This window comes from Dromaius novaehollandiae, chromosome 5 (assembly GCF_036370855.1).
Source record: "Dromaius novaehollandiae isolate bDroNov1 chromosome 5, bDroNov1.hap1, whole genome shotgun sequence".
Classification (NCBI taxonomy): domain Eukaryota; kingdom Metazoa; phylum Chordata; class Aves; order Casuariiformes; family Dromaiidae; genus Dromaius; species Dromaius novaehollandiae.
This window is the reverse complement of record NC_088102.1, coordinates 19,171,678-19,193,898: the sequence shown is the minus strand read 5'-3', so window position 1 is coordinate 19,193,898 and position 22,221 is coordinate 19,171,678. Positions and strand designations below refer to the sequence as shown.

At 37.3% G+C, this 22,221-nt stretch overlaps 1 protein-coding gene across 4 annotated transcripts in view; it reads right to left on the bottom strand.

Moving 5' to 3' along the window:
* The window catches only part of TRIP11 (thyroid hormone receptor interactor 11), a 36,401-nt gene extending 18,171 nt beyond the window's left edge, over positions 1-18,230 (bottom strand). Inside the window, exons 1-12 of one of the 4 annotated variants that reach the window (XM_026111791.2) lie at positions 17,741-18,229; positions 15,148-15,224; positions 13,969-14,079; positions 12,567-12,842; positions 11,599-11,667; positions 10,744-10,909; positions 8,584-8,952; positions 7,870-7,910; positions 7,295-7,390; positions 5,875-6,081; positions 3,910-4,824; positions 1,792-3,366 (exon numbers count right to left, since the gene is read on the bottom strand). In XM_026111791.2, coding sequence (XP_025967576.2) covers positions 1,792-3,366; positions 3,910-4,824; positions 5,875-6,081; positions 7,295-7,390; positions 7,870-7,910; positions 8,584-8,952; positions 10,744-10,909; positions 11,599-11,667; positions 12,567-12,842; positions 13,969-14,079; positions 15,148-15,224; positions 17,741-17,879 — 4,041 coding nt within the window. In that variant the 5' untranslated portion in view covers positions 17,880-18,229. Of the gene's footprint in view, positions 1-1,791; positions 4,825-5,874; positions 6,082-7,294; positions 7,391-7,869; positions 7,911-8,583; positions 8,953-10,743; positions 10,910-11,598; positions 11,668-12,566; positions 12,843-13,968; positions 14,080-15,147; positions 15,225-17,740 lie in introns of those variants that run through there. The other 3 variants (XM_026111775.2, XM_064512168.1, XM_026111785.2) reach the window with 3 other exon arrangements.
* Positions 18,231-22,221: the final 3,991 nt, after the last annotated feature.

Here is a 22,221-nt window from a genome sequence, read left to right as displayed (position 1 = left end):
TGCAATTTGCTACAACTTTACATTAACACATAAAGGAGAAGCTTGAATATGTCAGTTAACTAAAATTCGCATGTACACCTCCAAAATAAACTGATGCATTTTCAGTTATTTGAAACTTTTCAGCTTGCTTTTTTATCATGTTTCATAAGCTGTTTTGAAAGCAACTATTATTACTGAATATGTAAGAAAAAAGTGAACCAACCTTTGTTTTCACCAATACTCAGAAGCCTCAATTTTTTAATTTTTTTACTAATCAATCAAATTGAGTACAGTAAAATTCTTCTGGCAGTAGAACTGCAATGAAATAACTTCCTTTTTGAAGATCTGCTTTGCGCATGCAGTACGCCTTCTGACACAGACACAAAATAGAAAACTACAGTTGAATACTATTTTTCATAGTTTTCTATGACCAATGCAGTGCATATGATGGGAAGTTCTCTGATTTGTGCAAGAAGAATATCCAGCCACATGTTTCATGCTTGCAAAACTGAAAGGCTAAGCTGCCAGCAGAAAGCTCTGCAGGCCACACACATGCAACACTCAGAGTACCTATCCAGCACGAATTTGTAAATTATGACTACATTTTATATGGGCATGACTGAAAAACACAACCTCCTAATGATAATTTATAGCCATTTTTCACAACATAACTGTACTTTAAGACAATAAAGCTCTCCTCATTGTAACTCATTGAAGACTGATGTGAGAACAATAGGGAAAACAAACACTGTGTATGGAGGGGGACAACTGCAAGAGAAGACTGAGGAATGCAAAACAGAACCAGCAAGATGAACAGAATGGGGACCCGGACAGAAAGAGCAGAGCACAGAGAAAAAAGAAAAAGACCTGTTTGGAAGTTATGACCAGAAAACATTGTGTCCATAATGCAGTGTCCACATTCACCTTCAGAGCCTACAAGGCATACCAAAATAGCTAAACCCTGAAGTTCTGGCCTCAAGTATTTGCCAAATCTATAGAAAAACTTTTGCGCTTGTACTTAGCTCCTAATTCTCAAAGAGAATGGTGATTCACATGTCACTTCATTAACTCAAGTAGCTGCAGTTCATAAAATTTGCTGTTCACCTATATGAGTATCATGATGCCACATACTTCTTTGCTCTTCTAAAATGGATCTTAATCAAATTATACCCAGTAATTAATAAGCCACCACAACTTTTCTCAGAACATATGCTTTGAAAAAAAAAAACAAACAAAAAAACCCAAACCCAAGTCTTCCAAATGTCAAATTGTAGAAAGAATCCATTAATTTAGTTTGTCCCATAGTTTTTGCAGTGGAGTTTCTCCAACCATAAAATGAAGGTATATGAACCCATTCATCTCACAGAGACAAATGTTGTGAAGCAACATCCCTCACAGGGATGTCGTAAAGCAATCACATGGAAATGACAGGTACTAGAAGAAAGCATATCAGGAAATTAGTTCTGCTGGCCTCTGCAAAATTTGAGCAACACACACTAAAATACACAACACTAAAAATAGTGTGGGGTACTTACTGAACAACAGGGTCAAAGCAAAATATTAAGTAGCTCTTCAGTAAATAAGCATTTCCCAAATGAATGAGAAATGCCGTTTATGGCTGCAAAATTTTTAAATCATACACCTGCTGAATTTTCATTTCTTAACTTTGCAGTGGGAGGATTTTTGTTTTAGTGTAATACAATGGAGAATGAGAAACTGATTTTTGGCAAATACTTGACAGCTACATATACATGAAAATTTACTACCATGTGACTCATTTAAAAAGATATTCATAAATAAGAACACACATACCTGTTCTTTTTCTTTCAACAGTTTTTCAAAAGCAAGAGCTTTTTCTTTCATTGAGTGTGATTCAAATTCTCTCTCTTTCAGCATCATTGAAAACTGCATATTAGTCTCCTGAAGTGCTCGGAATTCTGTTTCTTTTTCCCTACACCTTGCAACTATTTTTTCATTTTCTTCTTTCAGTTTTCGAATATCCATTTCTAAAATTAGATTTCTTTCTTTAAGATTAGTCACAGCTTGTTTTAAAAGCTCATTTTCATTTTCTTTGTTGCTAAGATTTTCACTCACAGAAAGTAACTGATCACTTTTAGATTTAATCAGTATGTCCTTTTCCCTAAGTGACTTCTGTAAGATATCGTGTTTTTCTTTGATCTGCCTCATTTCTGAATCAGTTTCTTCTTGACTCTTTCTCTCAAACTCTGATGCTGTAGCCACAGAATCGGATAATCGTTGATTGTTTTCCTGGAGAGTCCTAATAGTTACATCTTTTTCTTGCAACTTTTTTTTCAGTTGTTCCAGTTCCTTCTGAAGGAGTTTAGATTCATCACTGAGTACTTCAGGAGTACTGTGTTGAATGCCTGAAGGCTGTGAAACAACGGAAGAAGCTACTGCAACAGAAGGTGTTACCAAATCAAGTTTTCCCAGGAGGAGATCCTTGGTGTTATGGAGCTGTCCTATGCTGTGTTGAACTTGTGCCAACTCCTCGCTAAAACTTTTCAGCTTTTTCTCATTCTGTTCATAGCTCTGAATCAAGCCATTATAATCTACCTGCAACTTCGAATTACTATCACTTTCAACTGAAATTTGTGCTTGAAGCTTGTGTAGCTCTTCTTGGAGGTGAGCTGACTCATGCTGCATATTCTGAACTGTGGTCAGTACCTGTTGCTTCCACTCTTCCATCTTCTTTACTTGTTGTTTTAATTTATCACGTTCTTGTAAAAGTTCCTCAAACTGGTTACTGTTAACACCTCCCGACCCGTTTTCAGCACCTGTACTGGATGTCTGCAAGACAGTCAGTAAGGTTTGACATTTTTGACTTAGGGCATCTATTTCAATATCTTTTTCTCGAATGATACGGGATAAATTCTGAATAGTTTCCCTAAACATGTCTTGACTGCTATTTTCAAATCTACTGGATAACTTTTGATTCTCTTCTTGCAACCTTACCAAAGCTGCTTCTTTAGCAGCTACCATATCCATGATCTTATGGTACTCCGTTTTCAACTGACTGTTCTCTCTTGTCTTTTCACTTAGAACTGCTAGTACTTGTTCTCTTTCCATGACATAAGCTTGCAGCTGCTGCTGAAGACAAAGAACATCCTGCCTATAGGAAGCTGAGGAAACTCTAGCATTGAGAGCTTGTATTTCTAAGTCTTTCTCTTGAATTATTTGAGTGAGTTTGCCAACTTCATCTTTGGATAACTGATCAATTTGTTGACTTAGAGAAACATTCTTTTCGTTTAAAAGCTTAATCTCCATCTCCCTTTCTTTGATACCTTTTACCAGTCTTTCAATTTCAGCTTTAGATAAATCGTGTTTTTCATTTCCATTTTCTCCGTTAAGTGTCTGAACTTTGGTTTCCTGAAAGAGATCAGAGGAATCAGTCTGAATAACCTGTCTCTCTTTGTGCAACTGAGATTTAATTTGTTCAATTGTTTTCTGTAAGTTTTTTATTTCCTCATCTTTCTCCAAGGAAAGTCTTTCATGCGTGACATTCATTTGTTCACGCTGAAATTTAGACTCATCTATTTCTTTTTTTTGTTCCTGCAAAGACTGCTGAAGTTGTACTGTTTTTTGATTCTGATCTTCTATTGTTTTTTTGAGAACTTCTATCTCCTCTTCAAGATTATTCTTTATCACTTTCAACTGTGTTACCTCACTTTCAAGTTCAATAATTATATCTAGAGTTTTAGGCTCAACTACAGGTAGAGATCTACTTTGCTGATCCTTAAGACGTTCGATTTCTTCTTTTAAATGATTATTTTCTTCCTTCATAACTGCAAGACTTTTGTCTTTTTCCTCTAAATTCTGTTTTAAGATATCCTGCTTTTTTGAATCTTTAATATATTCCTCAAGTTCCTGTTGCACCTGAAAGGCTCGATTTTTTAATTTTTCAATAAATACCTCTTTTTCTTTCATGAGTTCTGTCAACTGCTTCTGTCCTCCTAAACTGGTAGTCAACATCTCTTTTGTTTCTTGGTGGTCAGCTTCCATCTGCTCGACGTTCCTTTTGAGTTCTGCAATCTTAAAGTCTTTCTCTTGATTGAGTTTAACTAAGCGCTCATGTTCAAGCTGCAATGCAGTGGTATCCATACTACGTGCATTTGATAATTCCTCAATAGTCTGCTCATACTTGCGTGCTTGTTCCAATAGCCTTTTTTCAGTCTGGTTTAGTTCAGTTTCCAGTTGTCTTTTTTCCATTTTCAAAGCCTCTGTGACAGTGTTTTTTTCTAATGACACTTTATTCTTCTCAGAAACAGAATCACTTAGCTGCTGTTTCAGTTCTTCACCAGCTGCTATCAACTTTCCATTTTCTAGTTTGAGGTCAGACACAGATTTCTCCAAGTTTTCATTTAGTTGTTTATATTCTGAAATGTCATTCTGTAGTTTTGCAATTTCTGCTTCTCTCTCTTTAAGAATCAGATCTTGACAACTGTAGTTAGATTCCTGATTCTTTTTTTCTCTTAACTTGCTCAAGGATACAGAAAGTTCCTCCTCTCTTTCTTTTAGTCTCTGCTGCAACTCTGTAATTTCTTTTTTATTATGCAAATTACAGTCCTGGGCTTTCCTTAACTGTTCCTGCAGATCTTTAATATTATCTTGAAGCTGCTGTTTACTTACATGCAAATCATTAAGAGCATATGAACATTGGCTCAGTTTTTCTTTATGACTATTTAACTCCTTAACAGTTTCCATCTTCTCCATTTCTAGTTTTGATACCTTCTGTCTTTCAAAATCTATGTCACATTTCAGCTGTTTCATGGCACTATCAGTTTCTGTATGTTGTTTTGACAGCTGTTCTTTCAGTGTAATCATATGCTAAAGTAAACACAAACAAGAATTCATTAGGAGAGAAGAAGGATCAGCAGAACAGACTTCATTTATTTTATCCTTTGGACAACAAAAAATTTGAGTGAAAACAAAAAGTTCCTTACTTAAAAAAAAACACTGGCAAGTAATATCAAGTAATCATTGCCAAATGAGTTAAAAACAAACATCAAACATGAACAGACTGCATTTCACTAAAAAACACTATCACTTCCACCCCCCAAAAAACCCCAACCACCCAAACCAAGAAACACAGAAAGAAGTTACGTGTCAACATTTGTCAGGGCAATTAAAGCTATTATGCAGTAAATATCCATTACTTAAAAACAGTCAGGCACTAACTCCAAATAACAAGTGACTCAACTGAATGCATATTCTATTTTAAATTTCTTCCTTGAGCTTATTTTTTAAACACAATTTCAGGGATTCACTTGATAAAAAAGTATTTTAAATGTTTAATTCCACAAAGTAAACAATATTGGAAAAACATGGCTTCCAATTATATGTTTAATAATCAGTTGTATTAAGGCAGCGACAAGTGACCAACATTCCATTTTGATTAGATATTATCGGTTATCTCCTTTGTTCCACAAATGTTCATAGTATGAAGAACTTGTAACAAAGTAGCTAAACTACTCAACAAAATTAAACTTGACAAAAGGTAAAGACGATGTGTGTCATGCGTACTGTCATAAGGCAGAGGTCAAAATGTTAGCAGGATAAAAACAGCTAGAAGTCTTGCAAGAAAAAAAAATAATTTCTATTGGACAGGACATAGAAAAGAAACATTCATTATGGGCATCTAACATTATTTGTTTGCCAGTAATAAATGGCTTTGTTGCACTTCAGAATTTTGCATCAGACTCTCTTTCGGCAGGGCAGGGAATAAGGTGAACCACTGGTCCTGCGATTATTTTATTGCCACACAGGATAACTTATATATCCCTGATATGCACATGCAAAGCTCAATTTAAAAGACAACAAAAAAGACCCCTAAACATCTGTTTTACCAGTTTAATAATTAATTGCAATATTTTTTACCTGAGTAGCTTCTTGATTTTGCTTGTCCAGTTCTTCCAACTCTGCTATTAAGGTTTCTCTTTCAGCAATACTTTCATTTAACTCTTGCTCTTTTCTTTCCAAATCTTGCCTTAACTGACTTAATTCTGAATTCTGATCCTCAGTACATGTAGAAAGAATATTCTCAGTTTTATGTTGTGCATTTGTCAGTTCCTTCTGAAGTTCCTCCTTAAGTTAAACAAAAAAATTCTAAATGTTAATTTGGCTTGCTGAAACTTATAAAATGTTTAGATTTCAGATGGTTTCTTTCTTCTTAAGCAGTAAAAGCAAAGCAGTCATTTTTCATATCAGAACCCTTAGGCCTACATGACTATCATCCCAGTTAAATATTCTTCACTGTGAAGTCTCTGTCTCCAACATCCATACATACACAATGACTTCCTCATCACAAAGGTTAGCAGTGCAATTTACAAGCTTCTGCACAGAAGAAAGCTATGACCTGACAAGTGAAGTTGCATCCACCTCTGAGGTGCAGATCCCCAGCTGTCACATCTACATCTCTTGGGGACACCCTAAACACACACTATGCTGCATGACGAGAGGGGGAGTTTTAACCAAGAACACCTGAAGAACATTCTTATGAAAAATGCCATGGGAATACTTGAATTCATGCAAACCTCAGAAGACCTCAGCTCAAAAATATTCCTGGATACAAAATAAACTAAGCCAAACCTATCAGCCCAGGGTTTATGAGGGACTGAGTCAACCCTGCCAGAAGCTAAGCCAACGTTCCACGCAGGCTTAATTTAATCAGCAAGATGGAATGTATTATTACAGCATTGCAAGAAAGAAAAAAATGTTTAGAACTGATGACAGTGTCTACACAGAAACATGGTTACATAGACTGAGAGAAGAGGTGAAAAATAATGACAGATTTTACAGAATACCATTCGATGTTAGTGCTTCTGAAGTCCTCGATTATAATGTAATGAACTAATCCAGAATACTTAGCAGAAGAAGGATCAATTCTATGAAATGGTAAATGAAATAAATTTATCTTATGTAAAATATAGCTTCTGAAATGCAGTATTCCATCAAATAAACAACAAATATTTCACAATGCCACATCACATTAAAAATTGCTGAATTTTCCCTTTCAGCAGGTCAAGCGAATACACTTTCAAGTAATTAAAAACAAGAATGAAATCCTTAACTGAAAGGCATGTAATAATAAAAGTCAGAAGGACCTTAAAACAGTTGTATGTTGAGATGTTATACTTGACTGAAGTGTTTACCCAACTGCAATAATCAGCTAATACCAACTACACTTAGAATAAAAATAAAACAGTATTATTTTTGGTATAGGTTTCAGAATATTTTAATGCTTTGCCTATATTGCATGAAATATTTAAACACAGTCCAGAAAAACTAACATACATACCTTCTCTTTTCTCAGCTTTAAATTCTCCTCTTTAAGAACCGGTAGATCTAGCATAAATGCCTGAACATCCTTCCCCATACCAATGAAACTGTCAGTCTATAAAAAAACCACACAATCAGTATTTAGACAGTGACATACTTCAGATGAGGATTCAAAGTATTTAAATAGCACAGGCTGTATTAGTAAATATTTACCTGCAAAGGAACATGGAATAATAAACACATACATGATATGAACATAGCTTTATAGTATCTAAAGTATTATCTATCTAGTAATTCAAGTCTACGTCCAATTAATACTGTAGAACCATACATTACAGCAGCTTACATAATGTGGTATGAGGAACACCATTAGTTTCCTTTAACACAGTAGGCTGTGGGGTTTCACAGATCAAAATACATTATTTCCATTACCTCCATATGTAATTATAAAATTAATCTAAAATTATTTCCTTGATTACAAGATTACTTATATAGAAGCATGAAAGCTTCAAAAAATTTACAGTGCCAAGAACGTGTTTTCCCATGAGTTATTGTTACAAATTTTCTGTTGACATAATTTTCAAATTGTTTTACCTGATTTAAACTTGAAAGTCTTGCTATTTCCTTTTCTGCTTCTATAAGGGAAAACAAAAAAAATTAATGTGCTACTTCCAAAACAACAACAACAAAAAACAAATAATTCTCCCATCTTCTTCTTGAAGAAAGAAGAGTTTCACAGTGTTTTGTGACGGTTTATATTTGTTTAAGTGTCAATGCTGTAAAAGATTCATATGTACCATCAATGACGACCACAAAGTACAGCACTATTTTTACAATTGAATCCACATTAGAAGGACTTTGGTACTACAGTATATTAGTTACGCAATATTAAAAGATGTTCTACATATAGATATACTTGTAAAACATATATTGCACTGTCTCTAAAGAAGAAGATACTAGCATCAGACTGCCTTTGCACACAAAAAATGTACTTTTATAATTTAAAGAAACAACTTCTATTCTATTCAGTCATATTGACATTTAAAGAAAGAAAAATCCTAGCAAACAGTTGGCAGACACATTTACTTAGCTAATCAGAAACCCTACAATCATCCTGCTAGTCCTAATTATGTTTTCTTTTCTGCTGCCCTCACCTCAGTAGTCAACCCCTTGCTAAAACAGCAGTTTGCAGCTACAACCTTTAAAAATAAATTCTGAGCACTAAGAGTGGAAACCTGTGAGGATATGATTGTTCAGTGGAAACCTGTGAGGATATGATTCACACACACACATACACACTCCTCATACCTAACAGGGCTTGCTGTAGTCTGATGACATCTTCTGGAAGTAGTGATGTCTTTGATGGGAACTTCTTCTCCTGTTCTTTCAAGAGAGCATCCTGCTCTGCAACAGAACTTTGAAGCTCACTAAAATCAGATTTTAGACTTTCATACTCTTGCGTTACTTGGATTTTTTCTATCTTAATCAATTCTTGCTCTTTCAGCAGATTTTTTTCTTTTTCTTTGGCAGAAGACAGTTTGTGATTTAATTTTTGTATTTCATCCTCTAGGTCCTTTATAATCTGCAGGTCTTCTGCTTTTCCAGCATCTAGAGTCTGAGTATTCTTTTTCTGTTCACTAATTTTAGAATCATCTGTAGCATCAGTGCTTAAACCACCTGAAAAGCAAGAAAGATTAAGTTTCCAATACTAACCAATACCAGCTCTGCAGATCTTTTACCCAAAAGTCTCCTTTTCCTACTCTTGTCCTGACAGAAGGAGATAGTCTAAAACGGAGATATGATTATCACATACAAAAGACTTATTAACACTTGAGGTAGTGCCATACATATGAGTGATCTGATAAACAGCTCTTCAAATACTTACACATCCCTGGCTCAAAACAGTTTTGAAAGGTGGGAGTTACAAGACACAGGATGATCAAGTCTGAATTAAAATATGCTTGATCAGGAAATGTGGGGAAGGTGACAGAAGCTAATTTATCTGGATAAGAAATTCCTCAATTTCCTAAGATTAATTTACCAAAAAAGAGCTAATCCACCTTGATGCAAAAATCACTATTTATTTAATATAATTTCATTTGATTTTAAAGGGTTGCTGAATGGCTGTCAGTGTGTAATACTTTGCATATGCAATGCATTTTTGCTAGTAGATCTTAAAAATTCAAGATTGCATCTCCTATCAGTTTCAGGTGCCTGCAAGGACTAAAGCTTACTTGATAATCTCTTTTGTTAGATAACGCATAATTTTTTTTCCACCTAATGATCTCATTTTGCAGAAATTATATTTTTTACAGATGCACCCTACTATAACAACATTCATAGCTTCGTACAATCCTTACAATGCAATTGTCAGAGTACAAAAAGGCAGAATCAAAAATGTAAAGAAAAAAGTTAAATGAAAACAACGCTGCTTGTGAATTCAAGTGCAAGTTCAAACAGGAATTTCTACAACCTATATTATGATGTTCTCAAATACAAGACAACCAAAATGAAAATACAGTGAAATATTCTAATACTTCAAAAGCTGTAAACAGTATTTATTTTGTGATGACTTGTAAAGCAAGAGATATGGGATTCCTCCCTTTGTTTTGCTAAATGAGCCCTGCTGATAGACATACAGTGTACTTAAAAGTCAGGTTATATCCTATCAGCCATCTAATTTTAAGAAATAAATTTCCTGTCAGTACTACTTTAGAACTTAAGAGGCTGCAAAAATATTTCCTTTCTTTCCAAGCAGAAAATCCTGTCTTTATTGGTCTCTCTTTCCAAAAGGAGAATATACACTATTTAGAAATCTGAGTTTTAACACACCATAAAATGCAGACTCACAGGTACTTAGCTTTTTGGTTTTTTTAAGGTATGCATTTGTGCAAAGAAATCCCTAAAAGAGACCTAATTGACAAGCCTATGTATTTTTATGTAATGTGAAGGACTTGCGTGACACAATGGAAAGCTTCTTATGACAATTACTGTGCTTCTCCTACAATCTAGCCATGCCATAGGTACATGCATGGTCCTTACTGCAACCCATGAGCTTCAATCAAGGAACCGAACTGGTACGTATTGCTTCTCAACAAAACTATTTTTGTGCTGAAATGTTCTCATCTTCAGCACTGCACATCTCTTCCACTTCTACATTCAGCTAAAAAACAGGAAGTGTAGAATTGAGAGCGTAAAATTTGATACAAAGAAAATGACCGTCTAAATCGACAGACGTTAGAAACTGAAATGCTATCATTCCAGTGTTCAACCCAAGCACAGTGCACATAAGATATCAGGCCATGTGTCTGAAGCATAAAGCTGAACTAAAGTTTAAATTCAGATTTCTAAATAAGTATTTGACATGTATCACACTGTTTATTATATACCTGTTTTATGCTTTAACCAGAACTCACTGCACATTAAATCAGAAAATAGCATCAAAAAAGTGCATGTGGTAATATACACCTTGCTGTAACTGATTCTCAAGTTCTTCAATTCGTTCCTCATATTCACTCAGCTCTTCTCGATGTCGACGACTTATCTCTACTAGCTTTTGTCTGTGTGCATCCTGCAACACCGAAAGCTCATGCTGATGTTCATCTATTCCTTGACTTAAATTCTGTTTGAGTTCCTAAAAATATTGTTAGATAAACAGAATGTTAAAATATAGTACACAACCTTAAGCAAGAAACAATACAAAAGAAACAAAAACTTTTCCCAGTAAAATTAAAGTATTTCTCATAGAAGAGGTTGTTTCTTGTTTTTTTTTTTTAACATTTAAAAAGATATTCCTTTAAAAACAGTATGTTCACAATAGTAAGTATTAAAATTATAATCTCTATAGACTTTAAGTCATAGGAAGTGGATATAGCAGGACATATATTTAGTAACCTTCAAGTATGACATGCAAATCTGTATTTGTTTCTTCAATTAAAAAAGGGCCAAGGTATTTCTGAGAATGTAGGTAAAAAAAAAAGTATTTTGAGCATCTAAAATTCATTATCACAAGTCATCAACTACTTCTGAACATTAACTGCCCCTACAAACGCTAACATCACCCTTTTAAGCTTAAGTACTATATTCAGCAAGTTACATAAACACCCTCTCCCCTAGATTTCAAAGCAAATCAGATCATGTTGACAGGGCACAGCACCATTTCAGCCAGCAGTACAATTCAGTGCCCCCCCCATTATTTAATAGAAGAAATGTAAGTACCAGTGCTGTAAATATTTTAAACTTTATTCATGAAAGTCTTGCTGTAACTAAACCTTCAAGAATAAAGGATAAGAGAGGACTGGCTTGTCAAAGTTGTCATCTTACCTTAATGATATTTTGCAGTTTACAGACTTCACTCTGTTCTGCATCATTTGCCCCTTGCACTTTGGAAGGCTAGGTAAGAAAAGAAAAATATCCTCTCCATGTGGAAACTGTGATAAATACCTAATATTTTTCCTGTAAGCACTTCATCAATAAGATAATCAAAGGCAGAAAACAAAGAAGCTGCAGTGTCTACCACGGTATCATTTTAAGATTATCAGAATTACTAACATGAAGCAAAGTTCAAATCTACAATAATTTCACTCAGAAATGGAAACACTAGTTTTCCATGTTTTTTTTTTCCCCACTACCTGCAAATGTGTAAAAGTTTGGCGGGGAGGGGGAGGGGGAAGTGCTATTGCACCTAGTAAGACAACAGGGTTGCTTCATTTTACTTTGGCATTTCCACATGGGCCAAGTACTATCTCTGAAATCAGACAATAGCTTGAGAAATGACGACTCACATCAACAACAGCTTGAATGATTATATTCTTTCTTGTCTCAGCAGACCACAAGTTGTAACTGACATATCAAGCAGTGAGAAAAGAGTAAAGAAAAATAATATGCAAACATGTAACTATCACTTTGAACAGTACTGTGCTCTCAATAAACAATTAATAGCATAGCCAGGAAGAAGAGGAGTATTTTTTTAAAAGCTGCATAAAAATTTAACCCTGAAGTAGTACTAATATTCTGGGTAAATGTTTATGGAATGCTTTTCCTAACTCAACAAATCATGCTTAAATGCATTTTGAAAAAGTGTTTGGAAAACAGTCACTCAATGTGCCACCAACCATATAGGCAAAAAAAAGACCAAAAGACTATGTTTCACCTCTTCCATCAAATCATGTTGATTCTATAAATTTGAAAGCATAAAATTTTTAAAAACCTGCTCCAGGAAGGCCAAATGCACTGAAAACACTAATCCAGAGGCACAGAGGGGAGGGAGAGGAGGGAGGTGACTCACTCACCTGTGCAATCTGCTTCCAGTGGTCGACCTCAGATTCAAGCCTAGAGACTTCATTGGACAATCTGTTTATTTCTTGTTGTGACCAGATTATATCTCCAAAATCCATGTCGTCATCTTGAAAACCTGAGGAATGTCTAACCACTGGAACAAAGGAAGCTGATGTAGTGGCCGGTGGCAAAACACCAGCTCCTAACTGTGCTGACTGAGCAGCTGTCTGTACCTTCTGCAATTGTTCCTGTAGTGCATTCTGTCTAGCTTTTAGATGGCTGATTTCCACCTGAATATTCAGAATATAGTGTATTGTTTCAGTAAGAAGAATATAAAAAAATATTCTACATCATCCTTTTTAAACGTAAACCAACCAACCCACCCCACACTCCTCTTGCCATGAAGATTTTTACTAAAGAAAAAAGGAAAACAAACACTCTCCTAATGGAGAAAATCAGTCTTAACAGACTTGTTACAAAATATCTCACACTAAGAGACATAAAAGTTTTAATACTTTTTAGTTAAGTATTTCTAAATCTTTATCAACAAGAGATTTTGGTGCTTTTTCAGCAGCCAAGGTACTTGAGTCCTATGGCAAGATTCAGGCTAACGAGCTGTACAATAAGTTACAATTTTCAAGGAGGGTTTTAAGATAAATTATTTATATTATGCTCAACATTTCAAAGTATTGCAAATGCACTTATTCACATCACACTGAAATTGGCTGCATACAATTTTCTTTTAACAACTGTATTATTATACTTAATGAGCAGAATACTGCACATCTCAAAATTTGCCTCCTCTAGTTCCCAGATATGTTTATAAATAAAGCAGAAGCAAAACTAATTTTGTATAATATTCTTGGCATTCCGGCAACTTTCTTAAGAACTTTCTTAACTGTGAAAACTCACATTACACTGTAGTTTGCAGAGTTGATCCATTTACATCACAAAGATACACTTTCTCAAGTTATGAAAGCTAGCTCTGTTTCAATTGTACACTTTAAGATAAATAAACGATATCCACAGAGAAAAATAACTGCTTCAAATGAGTATTTGCCCCTCTGCACCTTCCTTAACAAAGATAACTGAATTAGAAATACAAAGCAGTTAAAGTATCCTTTCTCACAGTGATAATAAAAAGGATAGGAATTCTGATATACACATGATATTTCTGAAGAGTTTTCTCTCTTCTCATCTATCTTCTGGCAGCTGTGGTTATATTACATGATTCAATAGAATTTATGTCTTAGTCTCGCAGTCTCTACACTAATAAATGAAGAAAACATCAGTATATTTATAACTGCGTTTGATACTTCTACCGAAAAGGCACAGACAATCAAACAAAAATACTAATCAACAAAACACATAAATTTATTGGACGTACTTACTCAAATATTTTACTCTGTATCATACCTCTTTTTGTTGTAGCTGATTTCGGTACTCTATAGACAACTGTTTTATTTGAAGTTCTGCTGATTCATGCTTTTCTTCTAAATCACTACAAACTTTTTTCAGTCTCTCATTCTAGCAGAAATGAGAAATGGATGTTAGTAAGTTCTGAACAACTAGCTCTTACAGAACTAGAAAAGCAGAAGGTTGCTAAACAGTAAAAGTAAATGAATTAAATAATATATTTATTATGTTATTTCACTCAAAACGCATGTTAAAAGCAACTCCAACTGTAGGCCCCAAATCATTTTCATGTCCAAGCTTTCCAGTTTTACATAGCACAGACTTTAGTTCACCCTCAAAGGTTTGTGGTGACCAGAGGTAAACGCCAAGAAAAAAAAAATTTCAGAGCTGAATTAATCGTCATATGATGGACAGCATTTTGATAGGTGGAATTTCAGAACAGCCACAGAACATAAACTATAGCTAATATCCATACAGCCCAGTATGCTCTCTCTGACAGTGGCCAGCAGCAGATGCTAAGAACCTAGAAACAGGACAAACAAAAACTGTTACCTCCCAATATACCTTCACACTGCTCTTAAGGGCAAAGCACATGAAGGTGGCTGGTTTACAGCCATAAAGTCACAAGATCAACTGGTCCTTCTAAAAGGACACAATTACTTGCCACACGGGTACAAGGGATTTGTAAGCAGCCACAGAAGAGCACGAGCATCTGTAGCTATGTCAAAAGGACCATACAGCAGGGAACATGGACACAGTGCCGTATCAGGGAGCACATCCTCTAGACTTCAAAGCTTGCCACAAAAGATATACTGTCAAGCACAAAAGCAGTCATTCTAGATTTGCTTTGACTTGTGGTCATACTTAAAACACAATAAACCACTTAACTCTTTACCAGCTAAGACTTATCAAAACTTAAAAGAACTTTGCATTTGAGAGGTTCTCAGAGCCAAAGTCTACTGCTAAGGTCCAAGCCCCAGTGCACAAATCAGCCCCTCTAACTGTGATGACAGTCAGCCAACAAAGAAAAGAGCAAGATTCTACTACCACTGTCATCCTTGTTTCCAGAACTTCCCAAGGATGAGCATCTTCAGTGCAATAATTCATCTTATTCAGCCACACTTAATAACTTTTATTTATTGTTTTTAATTACAGTAAATGTATTCCAAAATTTCTTACTTCTGACTTCTGTGCTGCATTAATACTTTCTACTTCTCTGAGTCTAGAATTGGACACATGGAGTTCTGTTGCTGCATCTGAAAGAAAAATGAAAATCTTCAGTTTTGTTAAACTACTTTAAATCTGTTATGTAGACATTAAGACCAAAGTTATTAATAAGTATTTTTACTCTAGACTGCTTAAATCTTTACTCCTATGGAAATGTCGTAAGCGACTTTTAACAGAACACTGTCAAAATTATTTTTCAGACCACAGAGTCTTTTGAACCTAAAATAGTTTTCTCTTATCTAGGCTTTCAGTCAGATCACAAAACTACTGGAAAAGTACAAATTTAAGCTTTTAAAAAAAGGAAAAGTATTTACTTGACTGCTTTGTATCTCTGAATCTGCTCTTCATTTTGGACTTTGCCCTTAACATGACAAGTTGTATTTCTCAATAATTTCATGTGAGGGTTCACAACATGAATTAGTTGCATAAAACACACATTGGTGAGACCGACTAAAATTTCAAAACAGCAAATCACCAAATAAACAACAAAAGACCAACCCTGCATCCATTAAAAAAAAAAAACTTGAAAACTCCACAAGACATGCACATAATTTGACTATACCAATTTGTATAATACAAAAGGCACATTATTCTATCCTCGGATACTGCAGTGATCAATGTTCCTCAAACAGGCTATGCTTATTTCTCCTGGGTCGCACTTGTTAATAGAAGGAAACAACATTTTTCCTTTTATAAATGAAGAAACACATATAACTGGCTAGACAGCAACACTAGCAGTCTTTGAAATAAATATGAACATCCAAGCAATTATTATTTTTTAATTTCCCATGTGCTGTTTAAGGCCATGCTCAAGTGCTGCAGAGGCAACAATCTGCACACAAAACCTGTTAAACTAAAGATGTTAAAGTGAATACTCTGTGAACACCATCGTTATTTTGGCTCAGACAGTGGATATAAGGGGTGACATTAAAAGTCTGGGTAAAAAGGAAGGAAAGGAATTGCTCGAAAAAGTGTTCTTTAGGCCATATGGTATGCAAAGATCTTTACTGGAACAGAAGAGCATTTAGATGCCATTGGATTGTTACACCCTCAAGAGAGAATGGCTAATATCCCATAAAAGACTTTTAAATACAACAAAGCTGTTCACAGCAATATCTATCAGTCAAGCACATCTGGAAATAACTGCTGAACATTAGCCATCTCTCACATAAACTGAACCACAAATCTGTGATTTGGAATCTCAATGTCTTTTTTAAGGGTAAAAGAGATGCATCAGATGACTACACAGTTTAGAAGTGTATAGTAAGTTTCTAACCTAAACTAATATGGGTTGGAGAATTTAAAACAATTCTAAGCAAATGTTTCAGAACTGAATGAACAGGGTAACTTTTTCTCAGTCATCAGAATAAGTTTCTCTCTTCAGAGCATTTTAACCATATAAAAGGAAAAAAGTTAGCCTGGTAGTCTCAGCCTGATCACAAGGTAATGTCTTTATACAATACTTTCATAATTGTGAAGCTGTGAACTAGGTAAAATTGTTTAATTTAACATTCTAATTTGAGCATTTAAAAGTCACAGCTGTTTTTTGTGGTTGCTATTGTTAACACTTACTTTAGAATACTTACTTTTAAATAAGTTATATTTTCAGGATGGTAAATAACATTAGTAAAATTAACCTTCAGCTATGTATCACCATGTATTTCAAGAAAAATCTAAAGTTCTAGTCAAAAACTCTTAAAAAAGGTATTAATGAAAAATAAGAAGATACTATATTCTAGACTAAATTTACCGTTATTTTATGGAACATCTTACTCTGATGCCCCAGCTTTTTTCTTTCTTTCTTTTTTTAATGGCTTTTGCATCTAACTTCTATAATACAAGGACCACATTCTCCTACTTGGCTGCAGGAGAATGGTAGGACTCCATTGAATTCTCTGGGCCCTACTGAAATGTAAATAACAAAAGCATCAATTATACTGGACCTTTGCCTGTGTGACACGTCAGACTTCAGATCACAAACAGAGGCAAAAAATGCGGTACTACTACTCTGCAGTTTTATAAAGCCACTGTTCCTATAAAAGCAGCTAATCGAATGGAGTTTTAGATAAACTAAACAAACGAACAGAAGACTATTTGGCAGAAGGCTGTCATGGGCTTTCATTACTGATTCATGCAGTTCAGAAACTTCAGAATAAAAAATCCAGAACAGATTTACCTCTTACATTACAGCCTGTAAAGATATTTGCTTATTTCCCAGGTACCGAGGTCACAGGGGCATAATTAAAACAAAAACAAAACAAGGGAACACGGCAGCTCCCTCGAGAGGCACCAAGCCGACCTTTACTACGGCTGCTCAGCTCCCTGACAGAGGCGGCCGGCCGGCAGGTGCAGCCAGCACAGCCACCGCCGCCGGCCCCCGAGGAGGCGGACGGCGTAGGAAGGGCTCCCTCCCGAAACCAGGCCTATTCCGGGGGCGCGCAGAGCTGTCGCCCGCACACAGCCCCGGCGAAGGCCCCCCCTCGGCCGCCGGCAGCCCGGCCCTCCCCGCCGCCGGCCACGGCCCGGTTCCCCCGGCCCCTCTTACCGCCCACTTCCTCGGTGCCCTCCAGCAGGATGTCCTTGGTGAAGCTGGAGATCTGGCCGGTGAGCGAGGACAGGCTGCCCCCCACCTGCCCCAGGGACTGGCCCAGCCCCGAGCCCAGCCCGCCCAGCCACGACGCCATCGCCGCCACCGCTCAGCCGGCCCTGTGGCCGCGGCGGGCCGAGGGGCGGCCGCCTCCTCCCTCCCCCGGCCAGGGAGGCCGAGGCTCCTGCTAGGGGCTCAGCAGAGCGGTCTGGGCGCCCGCTCCGCCAGCACCGCGCGCATCCCCCCTGCACGACCCTGCTCAGCGGCTCCTCCCGGCGGCTCCGGGCACTGCCACCTCGACGGCCGCCATGACACCCCCTCCCGTCTTCCACCGATCACCATCGACAGTGACCGCAGCCGCCTAGAGCGCCCGCGCGGCGGCTGAGACGTGTACTAGGCAGCAGAGGTTGCCGGGATAGCGGTGGAGGAGCGAGGCCCCGCGCGGGGGCTGCGCGCGCACTCGCGGCCCTGCGAGTTGCTGAGGCGGCGCGAGCGCGACTCGCCGGCCCCGAGGCGGGGCGGGGCGGGGCCGGGCCGTTAACGGCGGCAGCAGCGACCGGGAGGATCGAGGCGTAGGAAGCGGCCCGCGAAGCGGGAGTGGGGGCCTCGCTCGCAGCTGCCGCCCCCGCGGCCCACCTCAGGCGGCCACCACGGCCACCTGCCCTCCCCCATTTGGCTGTTGAATGAGTTATAGCTGATTTCGAATCTGAACACTTAAAGTTATTTTAGCGGCAGGAACGTCCCAGCTTTATCGTTCCTCTGTCCAGGACTTTGTGCCATACACCTGCAAGCTGCTAATAAAGTACTTAAAGGGAGTGAAATAGGGTCTTTGGGACAACAACAGGGTTTTCCCTTGTGCAACACCACAAAAATTAGCTTTTTGTTGCTTTAATTCCCCTGAGACTTGCTGTTCCTCTACAAGCCCCACTTCTATGTGGCTTCCTGCTGCTGTCTGCCCTTAAGAAGCTAAGTCTGGGACATCCCTCCCATCCCACAGATTTGGTGTGTGTGCCCAGTGCATCATGCTAAGGTTTCACAGGGAGTGCTGGTACAGCTTTTTCTCCCCAAGGAGCCGTGGCAGAGCCCTGCCCACAGCCGCTGGAGTGCTTGCCAGGGCAGGCCAGGAAACGAGGTTCGTTTCACGAAACACGTAAGGTGGCGCGAAGGGCTTTCTTCCCCCGGAGCGAAACTGGAAATGTGGTATTTTTTCCTTTCCATAGGAGCAGACAGCGAGGGATTGGACAAGATAGAGTTAAGGAGCCAAAAGCCTTGGGACGAATAAATAGCAGTATGTAGATAATGTAGTAGCCGCACGGGATGAGAAGGAGTGATGATGGGAACTTGACCTTTGGGAAAGTACCGATCCGGGCTAGTTTATAAGGTTGATTCTGATCCAGCACATTGGAGTCCGTGAATCAGACCGCCACACGTTCAACTCTGAGCCTCTCCGGCTGCGCCTGCCTTATCAGCAGACTGCGTGCAAGTGGTATGTCTCACCACTTCTTAAACAAACTCTTGGTGTAGCAACGCAGTCGGAGGGGGCTGGAAGGTGCCACGGTGGAGCTGTGCCGGTGATCCCTGGGCAGCAAGGCTGGCAGGCCCTGCCTGTGCAACGCAGCAGCTGGAGAAGCCCATCTCTAACATCAGCACATGACGTTGCCTGAGAGGCATGCAGACAAACAGGCCGATTGCACCACACGCGCCACCCTGAGCATAAATTTGGGTCGATAAAGCCCTGTGATTAACGTAAGCCTGACCTTTAATACATACACATGCCCAGGTAGAATGCCATTAATAAAACACAGGATCCAACTGTAAATGCTTTAAGAATACACACATTTTCTATTCTAACATCATACATACGTTCCTAAAATCTAAGCGTCTTCTGCTTTGGCCGTAGACATTCCTTGACAAGATGGACACTTGATTTCTAACCGCTCCCCTAACACTGGTCTGATGCAGAGGTCTTTCTCTCTTTGATCGAATGAGGTATTTAAAATACTTAGGGAGAACAGGGAGTTCTGCATGGTTACAGACAATGCAGCGTTAAAACAGTAAAAATGATACTGATATTTCCAATATCAGCATATTTTTATAAAATACAGGGCAGTTAATTCATCGCTACTTTCCAATTAATAACTACAGAAAATGATTAATCATTAGAGAACCACATGATTGGTAACACGAAGCTGAGAACAACGAACACATCACAATTGAAATCTTAACATTTTTACAGAGGTGCTGAGAACGTAACAGCCACAAAACATGCTTCAGAGTTAGATACTACCGGAGGCACCTTACCAGAAGGAAGAAAGTGCTTGTTGCTTCCCAAGCCATGTCTTGCTGAGCCTTAGTGAGTGATTCATAGCTGGCCTGCAAAACTGCATTGCCTTCTCTGTTCTACTGTCTACAGTCATTCAGAGGCAACTTTGAGGTTGGCAGGAACACATGGTCCAGAAGGTTCGAAGTTACAGAAATAGCTGTTAGTTTTAACGGTATTCTATTAAAGGTTGTTTTCTCTCTTCCCCAATAAACAATTTTTCCATGAGGTTTAGGCATTACAAAATTTTAAACTTATTTACCACTCTTATAATTAGCTATCATAAAAAAAAAAATCAGTACTCATGCACTACTTCAAACCCATTTCTCTCTCCGACCAGTATTAAATACACCAGAATTGTGGAAAGTATATAGTGATACGGTATGAAATGTAAATGTGTATCCTAACTGTTTTTGCTAATTTAAAACATCATTTTAACATAGAATAAATTTCCTCTTATTAACAGTAATAGCAAAAGAAAAGTAGGGACCCAGGCATGCTATCAAATACTTCCTGCAGTTTAAGATGCTCAAAACACCTTGCACCAAGAATCATTTTAATATGAAGTTAGGTGTCTGCATGACATGAAAGAAATATCATCTTTTCCAATACTGTTTGATTAACTGATTTTTGGGAGAAACTCTTAAATTATTACAATTAAATCAGGGATGCCCTTCAGACTTTTCAAAATACTTAAAGATAATAAAAATATCCCCTATTTTGGTTCACATTATAATGCTGAAGTAAAGCAAGAAGCCAAGAAAGTAGCACAGAGGGTTTTTTTTCCCTCTTTTTTTAATTATTCTTGAAAAACTAGAAAATGATGGTTTAACATTGCAACTTACTTTTTAGCTGACTGACTTCACCTGCTATTGATAACAGTATCCACAGAAATCATCCAGTATGGTTTGTGGGTTAACTAAGCTACAGATACATTATGCCATGAAAAGAATGCATGGTCTTGTAGCAAAACAAACATATTAGAGTATTTTAAAACTGTAATGCAAACAATTTTTGAAGACGTAGTGTAAATACAATCACCACCAACTTTCTAACAAGAATGTTTTCACATAAATCTTGAAACATCTAGAGATGAAAAAGTAATCAGTGATGATGAAATATGAATTATTAAAATTAGTCCAGTGTTAATGTGTGTGTGTGTATATATATATATATATATATAACATCTGATCCAAAACCCACAGATGTCAAAGATGAGATCTTAATGTTTGATGGCTCTGTGCCTCACCCATATAGAAGAGAAAGCCTGTATGCAAATATTCAGTTAAGGGAAAAATATCAGAAGCTACAGTCATATTTATTTTAAAAAAGTTTATCAAATATAACCATATATGTTATTGTTCATTCACACCTATTTGGATAGCCTTTTCAAAATATCAGACAGCACTGCTGTTATCCATTCAAAACAATGGCAAAGCCTTTCTACTTTCCCTCTTGTATCTTTTTAGTGTTACATGTTTTACACACACAAGGCAATTTTTTTTTTTATACAAGAGTTTAGTGCCAGTGATGTAATACTTTAGACAGAATTTAATGATGGAAAAAGAAATATATTTATATATAATACATATATATAACTTATCTGTAGTTGAAAGTTATTTCTAAAATACACTATTAGGTAAGAGAGGAAAAAAATCATTCCATTAGGAAATCCTAAATCCATACTGCTTTGTACACAAGGAGTTTCACATAGCAAAAGGTAAAGTTTCATCAATACTTGCATGTTTAAAGACTGTATCAAAATTTTCCTCTGTTCTTGCACCATAGCATTCAAATATAAGACCCCTTTCTTTCAGCCCCTTATATAAGTTTCCTCTCCTGAATTTACACAGTGGCTGCCCTGGGAAGAAATCTAAGCATAGTAACAACTATTTGCTTTTCTCAACAAAGAAAAAAGGAAAACCATTTTGATTTGGTAATAGCAGTTGAAAAGTTACATGTACTCTAACTTATTTTGAAGAACTGGTGAGATTTGCAGGTTAAATACTGAAAACATTCCTTCAATATCTGAAATTCAAGTAGGGCAAATAGTGCAGGTTAAACGAGCTTTACTATAGAACAGCTCATGTTTTCAAGATGCAAGCTTGGACACAATTAA